Genomic DNA, 13,852 nt, shown 5'->3' with positions numbered 1-13,852 from the left:
ATGGCTGTCTTTTTTTTCTTTTTCCAATGGAGGTACTAGGGATGGAACCCAGGACCTCATGCACACTAAGCAGGCATGCTACCACTGAGCTACACCCGCCCCCACGATGGCCATGTTCTAACTGAAGGCCATGGGTCCTTCCAATTCCTGTTGTTGCTCTGTGGCTTCCTGGCTGAAGGCTGCAGAGGAAGCACACAGGGAAGTTAGAAGAGGAAAGGAGGTGCCCTTTCAGGCAGGATGCACAGGCATTTGGGGGGATTCCTAAGGAAGTTCAGTTGCTGGCCTGAAATACAGTCACAATGACATGGGATTTTAATATTGCAATAGTGTAGTTACTGCAAGCTGACAAGGCAGGGAGGATGCAGAGAGACACAACATTCCTCCTACCCCTTGGCAGGCAAAAAAGTGGCCACTGGAGGGAAGATACCACACAAAACACTCATTTCAGTTTCTGTCCACACTACATGTCTTTCACACTATGAGAAATGGTAGTGCGGTAAAGAGCCTCAGACATCATCCCTCCAACCCCCTTACTTTACAGATGAGAAAATGAGGCCAAGAAAGGTTGAGTGACTCCTCCAAGATCACACTGCTTATCGAGGCCTGAGGGCAGTTCCCCAATGTCAAGTGCAGGGCATCCTGAACCACCACATCACCGGCCCCTGGCACACAGACATCAGGCCTACCCTGGATTCAAGCAGCCTGGTCTTCTCCGCATGAGCCTGCTTCAGAAGTCTCTCCATTTCTTCTATCCGGGCAATATTCGAAGTGCTGGCACTGAAGAAAACAAAAGCCTTTTAAGGATATAGCTTCTGACTGTTGTCTCTTCACACACACAGGTCCAGAAAGGTGTATGACAAAATCCAACACAATTTGAAGGATGTTACTTACAAGAATCACTGGTCTGAGGAGGCGAGTCAATTCAGCTCTGAAAACTGTAGGTGAATCTAACTTAAGTCAGCTTAGGCAACAAAAATACAGGCGAGGGAAATAACACCAAGTAAAGTGCTTTACTCATGAATAAACAAAAGCCAAACTTTATAAAGTGTGTTCTCAAAATGTTTCCTCCAAAGCCTGAAAGTTTTTGGCCCAAGGGAGGCTTTCCCATTAGTTTAATTATTCAGAGATGCCCAGACCCAACTAAATCACCACCAAAGTTCTATGTCGATGGTCCCTAAATTTGGAAGTCACTTTATTTGGTTTGGGAACAGGAGTCACCAGTTGCTTTTTCACTGAATCTTTATGCATGTGGACATTTTATTTCCTGAATGTTTTTTTTTTTCAAAATGGCAATGTATGTTTTATCGCAAAACTAAAATATGCTCATTTTTAGTAATGCATAAAAACATAACACACAAAAATCAAAGTACCAGTAATCTTATCTTTCAGAGCTAACTTCTCAGCAGTTTTTCTGTATGTCTGTTTACACCTATGAAATTTACTTCAGAAAATGGGATCAGACTATAACCCTCTAATCTGCCCTTTTTACATTAAAAACATAATTTGAGTACTTTCATGTCATTAAATATAAATATAAATGTCTATTTAATGGTGATTTAAAATGGCCAATTAAAAAATGACTTCTCCTACAGGTGCATGAGGAGGGTGGTGGCCAGTTTTGCCAGTTAAGCCCACTCACCATGCCAGTGAAGAAACTGCATTCAGGGATCCAAAGGCTTTAAGAGAAATGCACCTTGAGAAAGATGTCACACAGACAAGTGAAGGAAAAAACCAAGGGGAGTGAGAGCTGCAAGAACAGTTAGGGCAACTAAAAGAGAAAGAGGAGAACTTGGAAATGCTGAGCACTAAACAAAATATTTTATATTTCACTTGTTTACATTTTATTTGACTATTTTGGAAAAAAAGGACCATAGCCTGGGTCAAAATTATTTATTCTGATGTTGCAGCCACAGAGAACCAATGTTGTTTCTTACACATGTACACTTGCCTAGTCACTTAAATATATGCCTTCTTTTCTAGACTCTCTTGGGTACAGAGAGGCTTTTGTCCCTGTATCCTCCATAGCACAGAGCCTGGCACACACAGGAGGGTACACGTTTGCTATACCCATTCATATAAAAAATAATTCACATAAAATGAATAAGATAATTGTTGTATAGTCAGTCTCCCCAAATCATATTGTTGATCATCTCAACCCTAGGATATTTCAGACACAGGGCTAAGAGTTCTTTTAAAGAGATAAATGACCACAGTAACACAGGACATATGGTTTATCTTAAAATCAGTATTGTGCATGCAGATGTTTACAGCAGCTTTATTCATAAATGCCAAACCTGGAAGCAACCAAGATATCCTTTTGTAGGTAAATGGATAAATAAACTAGTACATCCAGACTATGGAATGTTATTCAGCACTAAAAAGAAATGAGCTATAAAGCCATGAAAAGACAGGGAAGAACCTTAAATGTATATTATTAAGTGAAATAAGTCAATCTGAAAAGGCTAAATATTTTATGACTCCAATTATATGACATTCTGGAAAAGAAAAAACTACGGAGACAGTAAAAAGATAAGTGGTTGCCCATAGTTTGAAGTGAGGGGTGGGAAGGGAGAGATGTACGAGCAGACAGAGCACAGAGGATTCTTAGGGCAATGGAAATACTCTGTATGATACTATAATGATGGATACACCACATTATACATTTGTCCAAATCCGTAGACGGTACAACACCAAGAGTGAACTCTACATAAACTATGGACTTTAGGTGATAGTGATGTGCCAGTGTAGGTTCATTAATTGTAACAAATGTACCACTCTGGTGGGGGATGTTGATAATGGAGAGGCTATGCATGTGTGGGCACAGGGGGTATATGGGAAATCTCTGTACCTTCCTTTCAATTTTGCTGTGAACCTAAAACTGTTTAAAAAATTTAAGTTAAAAAAAAATCAGTACTGCCAGCCTCATTACAAAAAGCATCCGTCAAGGAGAGGGACAGCCTTAGTAACATTGACTCAATAGAGGCTTAACAACTAGGCTGCACTCTGCAGGGTTATCTTGGGCCAATTTTTAGACAGGTGTTTTCTTCTGAGAAAGACATGGACAAGGCAATTTATTTCTCATACTTCCATGAGCTGTTGGGGGACGTACAAAAGGATAAGTTCTGTTCTCTTCAACCAGCAAGGATTAAGGGGAAAAAACTTTAATTTCTGTGCAGCAATTTGCATTTCCCTTTATTGAGACTATCTGACCTCATGGATGGAAAGGGGACAAATTTCATCAGCTCAACTGAGAAAGCCTAAGACAACATGCAGGTCATTCAACAGCACAGGACACGTTTATGTTCTGTAGTGTCGTCTGTGACATTTCATATATACATATATGGCTTATGACTCCAATTAATTTAGAAATAAATAATTAGAGTTTCACTAAGTCTCAGGTCTTAAAAAACAATTAAAAAAACAAAACACTCACTGATACGCTAACCCCCATCTGTCCCTTGGTTCTTTCTATGACACCCCCATTATTCATCTAGCTTGTGCCTGAATGTTGTTAGTTACAAGAAACTCACTGTGCCTGTTCCTCCATTGTATGGACAGCATCATCAGAATACTGATACTCATGCGGAATCAAAAATCTGTCTTCCAACAGCTTCCACTCACTGGCCTAAGTATGATGTTGAGGCCATAGGAAGCCAATCCAGATGAACTGCTTGGAAATAACTTGGTTAGAAATAAATATTTCAGTACATGTTTTTTCATATATGTGTTATTGGGGCATATCTGGGGCAAGTTTTCAAATATTTATCCATCTTTAAATATTTCTGTTCATGTTTTGAGAATTTTTCAGGGTGTTTTCTATTTATTTGATAATATTTCCAGTTAATTCTCTGCCAATTATACTCAATCTGCTTATTTGGCAATGCTTCCATAAATGTCTTAATTTTTTTCCCAAATGGTCTGAATTTTCTGAAAACAGTTGATAGAAAGTACATGTCTACATTTCTTCATAACTTCATACCTTTTAAGCACCTGAAGTCACTTAAAAAACTATACCTTCTATACTTTAAAAGCTACTTTGGTTATTTTGTTAAAAAACTTAGTTTTTACCTATGGACACCTACTTACCTATTTGTTCTCTACAGCTACACTTTTGCTACTGTTGATTTTAATATTTCCTTGACACGTAAACCACTTTTACTCAGCAAAACTTTCGCTGCTCTATGATGCTACGTTGCCACTATCTGATGCTTTTTGGGGAGTCAGAGTTGCACCTGCAGCGAAAAGTAAATGGGACTGCCACAGGAACTTAGGGAGAAGTCTAGGCTTGTCAATACCATGGCCGTGAACAAAGGAAATGCCATCTGGCTCGCACCTCCCGTGCAAAGCAAGAGCTGGAAGTCGCTGAAGATACACTGTGTGATGCATTCATTACCTGTAGCACAAGACATCATAGTTACTTTCTCCAGCCCATCCAGATAACAAGAGGGGTAATGCTTCCTTCCATTGCTCCAACTTCTGACCTTCTTCAAAAGACAGGCACACATTTCTGATCTCATATGTGAGCGCTGATACTGAATCACTTGGCCATTAATGGTCTAAAGATAATTAGTTTTGCCTACCTTCTCTACTCAGCCAATATTCTATTTTATCAACTGACGATTACTTTTTGATGTGACCAACTTTGGTAAAAACCATAGCCATAAAGAAAAACAAAACTTCACTCAAGGGAAAAGGAATCTAAATAGCGGATTTAGTTTTCAGTGCTGGGTAATATCTTTCAGCAAAATCTGAATTGCCTTTTAGAATACTCACTTTAGAGGCAAAGGCAAAAACAGGAAAAGGAAGGAAAAAAGCAAAAAAGAACAGTCATACAACAAATAAATAAATAAGCAAAACGTAAAGCATGCAGCAAAACAAAATTCTCCATACAGTCATAAAACTTCTCCCAGACTGCCTTCAGTGCACCAGTTTGCCACTAAATGAAGAGCCAGTGTCCCAGACCATCAATTTTCAACTCATCTTCTCAAGTACTTTTTCAGGCTAAGCAAATTATTACTCCTTATAAAACATCTAATCTCTCTCTAGTCAGTAGACTATCTGGTCCCTTTAACAGTTAGCTGCCCTCCTCTGAAATCCTCTGGCTTTCTGTATCTCTTCTGAAAGAATGCCCTAGAATAAAACGCAAATACTGGGTTTTGACTCCCTAGAAAGAATACAAATCTTTGCCTAAAAGGAAAAGATTAGAAGTACCTGAAATCCTGGTTGAAGTATCTCTTAAAACCAAGCTCACCCCCGAATGCCCTCAACCCCATACCCAGTCCTGTCCCCATTCCACACACAAGCTGCTGGTAGGTAACAGTTATCAAGAGAGACCAACTTCCTCAGTATCTTCTCGGAGCACGACCACAAGGTCAGGGCTCAACAGCAGTGCTAATGATATCGTATTGTTGCAGGTGGGATTCAGAACACAATACTCTATGAGCTAATTCAGTCATGTTAGCAGAATGGAGACTTTAAGCAGAATTGACTTTCAGTTGCTGTTTTCTAAGACCCAAGACCCTATTTCTTAGCTTTATGATTGCGTACAGTGTAAGTAATGATGCTGAAAAAGCAAAAACACTGTGTGACTCAAGTAACTTTCTGGTAGACACAAAAATGATGTCTCAACAAAAAGTGAAGGTACCCACAACTCTGAGTAATTCTGTAATTCTACCAGTAGCTCTTTGTGACCTAATAAACCACAAGACTAAGTTTGTGTTGCTAGAATTTCAGCATGGAATTACCTCTTTAAAACACGTATTATTTCAGGATATTTTAATACATAATTTTAAAAAATCTTAGAAAGAGGAAATTTTTTAGTTTTATTTCTTTCTACTTATCTTCAAAAAGTTCCCATTAAGAATGTGCTGTCCTAACACACATTCGAAACATTAGCTTCTTACTATCCACTTCCCTGATGTTTGTCACATTAATTCCCATCATAAAAATGGGTACAAGCTTATCTTAGGGCAGCATGAATGTTTTTTAGGTAAATGGTGGCACAGAAGAGAAATGCTTGTTTTTCTTCTTTCTCCCTTTTATTTAAACTAGACCTTTTACAGGCATCTTCCACTTTGGCTTCAATTTTTGGACATTCAGAGAATCTGATGGCATGTTTCAAGTAATACTATTAGTAATTTCTGACCACGGTGATTGATTATCTATGACTGCTAGCAGCACTGGGTCACGCGTGTGAAGAACTATGCAAAATGATATGGCTGGAAATTAATACTACATTGTAAGTCAATTATACTTCAATAAAAAATAAATAAACTGGGGGAAAGAAAGAAAATGACCACATGTAGATACCTGCCAGGAAAGACCACTCTGCAGTAATGCTGTCCTCTTAACAAGGCACATTCACTGGGGTCATTCTCATTTTCTATTTTTGGAAAACATTTAAAGAAAAAGTTAAGTGGGTAAGTTGATAAATATAAGTTAAGATTTTGCTGGCCACTGTGCTTAATTAGTCTCTAGATCTAAACTTCTAACGTTTGGTAAATCTAATTGAAGTGGTCCCTTTCTAGGTAATTTCCTGTATTCACTGCTGCACTGCTGCTCTCACCACCATGAAATATGACAGGTGGGTCTGGGGAACGATCATTTAGAGGGACACATATTTACTTTTAATTTCTGGAGGGGTTGAAGAGGCGGGAGCAGATAATGGAGAGAGAAAACCACGATGATAGGAAAACATATAGAATGTATTTACTTATTAAAGATGGCTCAAAAATAGGAAAAAAAGGTCAAACTATCAAGAGTTCACCACAGGGATACTATTATAAAATGTTCAAAATCATTTGGGAAGAGGGTAGAGTAGTCGGATGCTTTCAAAATAACAACTTTCCAAAGTGCAGAGTGCCTAAGAACCCGGAAGTCCCTCTGAGATTACTACCCTGGGAACGGAACGGCTGCGCGCTGTGCTCCCCTAACGTCAACTTTATTCCTCCCGTCATCATTTTATAATAGTTGCTGGGCTGCTGACTTTCGTCTGCATCCTGTTATTCAAAAGTAGCAGGTCCATTCGGTCGGTTTACTGCCATTTGTGAGTAACCCCTCAAGGCCTCCGCCGCCGGCACGCGGGCGGCTCTCAGGCCCCTCGCGGAAGCAGCGCGCGGCCGGAGCGCTCGCAGTGCCGCAGGCGGTGTGACGCCCAACGGCGCCACACGCTCGAGTGCCTTGCCTAAAACGGTCACACGAGATTGTGTAAAAAGTGAGATATTCCATCTTCTCACATTGAATAGAGTGAAATACTAACCCTTCTAACATTAAATAATAATGGCAGCAAAAAAAAATTATTCTTTATTTTTACATAATTCCCTCCTTAAATTTAGGTCATTTCATGCGACAAGAAGCAATATATATAATTCTCATGGTCGCTTGAGTGTTTTTCCCCAGGAACTCCTTTCCTTCTCTGAGAGGATATACCCAGTAATACCATTATTTCACCCATTATGATGTCAGAATTACAACACACCGTATTCTATTCACCACAAAATACAGCATCTATCTTTTTTTTCTTCTCCCCGACTCCCCAGATTTCCTAGCTATAATATCTGGTTACATGTGGGTCTCTCACACTCTTTATTTATGAAACACTAACCCGAAGCTGAGTCGACTTCGCTGATACTACTTTCCCTCTGTCTCTGTTACTCCTTTTTTTGGGGGGTGGGGGACAAATCATTCAAACTTTTGTAAAGGAATTCTATATACAGGATGGTAATTTTCTACCACCATGTTTTAAAATCCATCATCCCCTTGCATTTAAGAAACCATCCCTCCCTTTAGCAGATTAGCAAACCAGGACCGAGAGAGTTCTGTGATTGCTTCAGTTAGCACAATCAGTTGTCAGGAGGAGCCCAAAGGGCATGAGTGCTCCTGCCCCAGCCTGTGGCTTCACTACAATGCAGGGAAGTTCGTTCGATGGCCACTATCCAACTAGACATTGTCACTTGAGAGAGAGAGACATGTGCTCAATGACCACTTATTGAATACTGGACATTTCTTGTGTTGAAATCATAATGGCTCGCTCTCAGCCAAGTGAAATAAATCAAAGAAGAAAAATCAAAATTGAAAATATGTCCATTTTACTACACCCTGAGGTATTTATTCAGCCAGCACTTACTGAGTGCCTACTATATGCCAAGATCTCTGCTGAGTGCAGAAAACAAAAGATAATTAATTAGATATCCTCCTTGGCATTGAGGACTGCTCTGATTAATTATTGAAAAAAAATTGTAGACTGCAATGCGATCTGTGATATAATAGGAAAACGCATCAAATGCCATGGAAACACGGAAGAACAACAACGCCCGAAAGGGAGACGTTTTCACGAGTTTCCTACTTGAGTTTGAGCCTGAAGGATGCAGAGAATTTCTCCAGGCTAAAATGGGAGGGGATGGGAGATGAGAAGATATTTTTCCCAGTGCTCAGTGAGGAGAGGCTGAGTGGATAAACACAAGAAAGGATGAGCTGACTCTTGACAGCGGTGCGCTGGTCAACCAGCTCTCCGGAGGAGAACAAAACCCCTGACAGGTAGCAAATGTCGACTTATGTGGAGTGAATACTGCCTGCACGACCAGCTTCCAGCTACCGACATGACATCACCGATCCCTGGGTCAGGAGGAGGCGGGCACATTCGGTGCTTGCCAGCCAGTCTGAGCCAACTTCAGCTCGCCATTAATGGTAGGGTACTCTACAAGAATGTGTGGAATGAATGAGCATATAAATAAAAGAATGAACAAAGGGTGTGATCCCAGGGCTAGAACCAATAATGTCAAAGGCACGGAAGTCTGAGAATTCATTGCCCTCTAAATGAATAAGAAGCTCTGTGAGGTGTATCAGGAGGAGAGAATGACTAGTGAGCTGGGCCTGTCCTAGAATGCCAGGCTCTGGGGTCTGACTTTAAAGGTAGCTGGGCACCATCGCAAGCTTTGGAAGAGGAAGAATACTCTCACTAGCTCTGTATTTCGGATGCACCTTTGGCCATCATCACACATGACCACCTTTGCTTTCCTCAAAGTATGAACACAAATATGAATGTTTAAATCCTTACAAAAATTTTAATATGCAAAGCAGCTAAAGCCTTCTTTTCAACCAAACATAAGAGCAAGACAGCCTTCAAATTCTTCCTGTATCACTGGAAATGACTTCTTTACTGAATCAAAAGCAGTCCAAAAGAAGATTGGAGTCAACCAACAGAGGTAAATCGATTTTGCAGCACAGTATGCAAGTGAAGTCAAATGTAGAGAAACAGAGCAGAGGAGAAAATGGATTAGTCACATGGGATACAGAGAAAAAACTACTTTCAAAGGCCACCATGACAGTCAACCTTCTTCTATATCGTAGACTCTTTATGCTCTGAAATTTGGGCTTGTACATATGCATTGTCCCAAATTGATGGCTTTACTTTTTGAAACCAGTAGGTGCTTTTCCAAACCAGAAACCTTTCCCAGGAGTACATCTTACCTAGAGATATTGTCAGGTGAGCAGGCAGAGATGCTGGTCTCCATGCTGTCAGAGCTGTCTAGGCTCAGCGTGTCGAAGGCCTGGTCCTTGTAGCTGTGATCTGGGTAGTGGAAACTGTTCAAGTAGACATTTGATTCGGATGCTGTGCGGTTGTAAAATTCAGAAGACTTCTGCCTTTGTCCCTCACTCATCTGTTGGTGATTATATCCTAAGGAAAGAGCCATAAATATGTTACTATGCCTCATTTTTCAGTCTTAGATCTTCTAAGACATAAACCAGCAACCCAAAACATCTGCCTATGAAACTGGGGCCTTGGTCTAATTTGTTTTGAAGCCAAAAAGATCAAAGAGACAGCATCACGCTCAGTGCAAGCAAGCGTTTCCCAGAACCGGCCTTGTGAATGATGGTCTTTGTCAGCGGGTCACTTGACACTGCTGTGTCATTTCCACTTCTCAGTACAACCGAGGATAATATATCAGCACACACACACACCCAGAACACGATTAAAGGCCCCGAATCCTCTAGAAATAGCTGAGTTTAAGTGAATCAAGATGACTCCTCATGACAAGCAACACCAGGGTCTTAGGGCAGTCATTTCTTCAGTGGTGTTCCAACTTAAGAGCTACTCAATCTGGTCACAAAACAGAAGCTGAACCATCTAGGTATAGGATTTGAGAAACCTGCATGTCACTCCTATCATCACGAACACTTGTAGTCTGGTTAAGATGCAAACTGCACATTTTTCTCATTCTCCCCCCCCCCCAATTTGCCTTGTCTGCCAATTACCTTATGTAAGACATGCAGAGTCCATAACCCTTCCAATGGCTGTGGTCCTCCTAATTACCACATATATGGCTTTCTTTTTTTTCCACCTTAACCGTCAGCCTTTGGCTAGTTGGTGGTATCAACCATATGAAAATGTAGGGATCACATTAATAGAAGCAAAAGTACCATAAGTAAGAGGGGTTTCCCTTACCCTGTACCTGGTCAGCTGGCATGTCAGTCATTTGTGTTATTGCTATGGCTTGCTCTCTGGTAGCTGATTTTGGGCATCACACATTGAATTATTCTTCCTTTTGATTCTCTATTTACCATGTACTCAGGAATTAGGGATCATACTGATAAATAAATCCCTTGATTCATTAAAAAGATGTTTTCTTTAGCCGGTACCATAGTTTGCAATCAAATCAAATCTGATCAAATTTCCTACTAGACTTATTATTAAGAGTTTACAATTGGACCATCTGAATTTTCCGTTTTCTTGTGCTCAATCTACCTCTCAATGAGGCTTTTAATTAGTAATGAAATGGTCAAAAAGAAGGCCAAAGGGCAAAAGAAGACAAGTGATTCCAAACAACTTCCTCAACTGTTGACTAATATTTCCATTTAAAAACAGAAGCCAAATCCATGATGCTTTAACAAAGCACTATAAACCAAAACTAAAACTGTAAGATGATTTTAGTTCCATGAGGAATTTGCATGCCGTTCGTATTCTGGAGTAGTTTTAGATTATCTACGTGAAAATGTTAGTACACATTAAGGCAATTCTGGGAAAATAAGTTTCTTTAAATATAAAATGTAATTATAAATGATAAACAAACACCCATACGCAAAAACTACATATCACTCTGCTCAGGAAACATGCAAAACGTGAAAGCACACCATGAGACTTCAGAGAGCATGTCATTAATTGCAATGATTAATGCATAAAGCATCACACGAAGCCAGTGCATTCATAAGCGTGGAGCATGTGCCTTTTATCCCCTTAAGAATGGCAAAATAATTCAATATTCAAATATTTACCTTTGATACTTGAACTTTTGGAATTACTAACTGCTCCTTTTAAATTGTTTCCAATTATTCATCATGGAAAAAGGGGGGACAAGAAAAACACACCAGAAATTATTTGAAAAGGTCATACACATATCTTTCCTTATGTTTTCCAAAAAGGCTTGTTGGCAAAGAAAACCTCACACTGGCACTAATGACATGAGAGACATGTCCTGGTTTTAGTATGAAAAACAAATCCCTAAAGGACAGCCCTATAATTAAAAACATGCAAGAATTATCTCCTGTGCGATGACATGTGCCAAACCTCCCTTCCCTTCAGTTTTTCACAATGAGGAAAAGTCAGTTCCTACAACGCAACGAACACTTTCGGGAAAAGCAGAAAAGAGAGTGAATATATTTCTTCTTAAAACAACTGTATGCCCTGCTCCTCATATCTTCTAGGAATTTTTTTTTTCCCAAAAGTATCACAAAATAAGAAAATGAACTTACCACCTTCATGAGAAGTAGACAGTAAACTAAAATGGTGCCAATGTTTTGGATGCAGGCACAAGGGACAGCCGTGTTACAATGTGTACCGTGCTAAGGACTGTGACCCTAAATCCCCTAGGTCACCTCCTCTGTGTTTCGCTGTATTTCGCTGCTCTCAGTCCGAGGGAACCTTCCATCATTCCGGTGGTAGGATGAACACCTTGCGTTTTCATGGCAGCCTGAATGGGAAGTGCTGCTGCTAACAAGCAGCTTTCCCAAAGCAGGACTTTTGTTTCCTGTGGACCCAAGTGTGTTGAACGTCCATCTTATGAGCTGCTCCCTTCCCCCCACCGGCAACACTCAACTGATCACGATGAACTCAGCTGTCACCTGGCTGAGCCTCCTCCCTCCTGAACAATCCCCCCAAAAAACCAAGTTACTCCTGCAATTACAAACGAGGGCATGGACCTCCTCCTTGGGACCCCAGAATTGCACCAGTGTGACTCATAAGAGCTGGCTTTAGGATCCAGGCTCTGTCCCGGCCCTTTAAAGAGACAGATATTTTCAACAGAAAAACCCTGCAGGAGATCAGGATTCTGGGGGAGGGTTCCCAGGTAGGGGCCCAGGAAGAGCTGCTGGTGCAGTAAGGTAGCATCAGTACCATTGTGAGCTGATTAAGCCTCCACTCAAGATAAGTTATCAGGGAGGGGGACATGTGTATACTGTTCACCCCCATTTGCTTGGTATTCAGATGTCACAAAATAAAGACTCACTGAATGTATTCACTTGTTCATCTGTAAATTCTAACCATGTTAGTGGCTAAATAAGGACGTGGAATGCATCTACTGTTTGGGGTGGGGCAAAGCAAGGGGGTTGGAAAAAAACCTGAGACTTTCCCAAATCCTTGAGACTGCTTGGTTTTTGTTTTTGTTTCAAAATTATGTAGCAAGAATAACATTCAGCAGTGGGACAGCAACTAAAAAGGAAAAAAGGCCTTGTAAATGCTCTAAATCCTTCCTATCCAGGCAGAAATGTCTGTCTGAATGCGGTATTTTATAGGCTTTATAAAGTGAGACCTGATAATACCCGAGGCTGGTCGCTAAGCACAGCACAAACATGGAACCCAAGCCAATTCAACTCTCTTCACTGCCCTGGAAGAGCCAACAGATTGGCTGTGCAAAGCCCATTTATCATTATTTTTCAAAATGCTCATCTTTATGAATTCTAGCTAATTGGATCTGAAAAGTCCTTTGTGAGTTAACCATTGTGGGATACATAATCTCGCCAGTATTTTCCAAATGTGTGTTATAGACCTTCAAATGGTTATCTGGGCCTTAATACAGAAAATTAGATGACCAAATTATAATCTGGTTTGAGAGGATAAAATTAATGGGTATTTCCGACCATTTCTCACCTGCTGAGAAACTCATTCTTCCTACCCACAGTCCACAGCCGGAAGACGAAGGCGCAGGACAAGTCAGGAATGAGGAGGATGACAGTGAAAGGGAAAAAGATACAAGATCAAAAAGGATGGCAAAGGGACAGGAAAACAGACACTTCAGCATGCAGTCGTTGACGGGGTTAGTCACAATACCAGCTTGATGAGGTAAGATGTTCACAGTTTTAGATTAAATCTGAGTTTATAGAGAAGAACTCAAGAAGTTAAAAAAACAAAAGTAAGCTTATGAAACATGCACACAGTCAAAAATGAGAAAACCTTTCGCACACATGGGTCAACTAGAAAACAGGGAGACTAAAGACAAGATTCTATCTATGAAACAGTTCTTTTTGCTGAGAGGACATTAACAGATAGTTTTTAAGAGCTGAGGTTTGCAACATGCCATTCAATTATTTGAAGCACAACCCATCAAACTTTACAAGTCAGTCCTGTAACATCCTCCGTCTCTATCACCCGGCCACATAAGAAGCGTCTTATTTATTCCAGCCAGACATCTAGACTGCTCTTCACTCTCTGCTGAATCTTTCCTATAAAACTGGCTTAAATGGAATGAACAAGTTGGAGCCTCCAAAATCCTTCCATCCTCCCATGTAGCCTCCTTATTTACACCTGGCCTTTATAAAGGAGAAACATCCTGTTTGACACTTAGCCGACATACATCACAAG

The 13,852-nt window shown here is 40.4% G+C and overlaps 1 protein-coding gene across 22 annotated transcripts in view; it reads right to left on the bottom strand.

The window, feature by feature from the left end:
• Window positions 1-13,852, bottom strand: part of PHLDB2 (pleckstrin homology like domain family B member 2) — a 207,479-nt gene that overhangs the window by 9,060 nt on the left and 184,567 nt on the right. For 14 of the 22 annotated variants that reach the window (XM_074363178.1, XM_074363182.1, XM_074363189.1 and 11 more), the window contains 4 exons: window positions 13,142-13,162; window positions 11,272-11,307; window positions 9,469-9,676; window positions 687-777 (listed from right to left, as the gene is read on the bottom strand). In XM_074363178.1, the coding sequence (XP_074219279.1) occupies window positions 687-777; window positions 9,469-9,676; window positions 11,272-11,307; window positions 13,142-13,162 (356 nt within the window). Of the gene's footprint in view, window positions 1-686; window positions 778-9,468; window positions 9,677-11,271; window positions 11,308-11,748; window positions 12,024-13,141; window positions 13,163-13,852 lie in introns of those variants that run through there. The other 8 variants (XM_074363190.1, XM_074363198.1, XM_074363204.1 and 5 more) reach the window with 3 other exon arrangements.

The sequence above is a fragment of the Camelus bactrianus genome, chromosome 1 (genome assembly GCF_048773025.1).
Source record: "Camelus bactrianus isolate YW-2024 breed Bactrian camel chromosome 1, ASM4877302v1, whole genome shotgun sequence".
NCBI lineage: Eukaryota > Metazoa > Chordata > Mammalia > Artiodactyla > Camelidae > Camelus > Camelus bactrianus.
The sequence above is the reverse complement of the archived record's forward strand: the minus strand, read 5'-3'. Positions and strand labels throughout refer to the sequence as shown.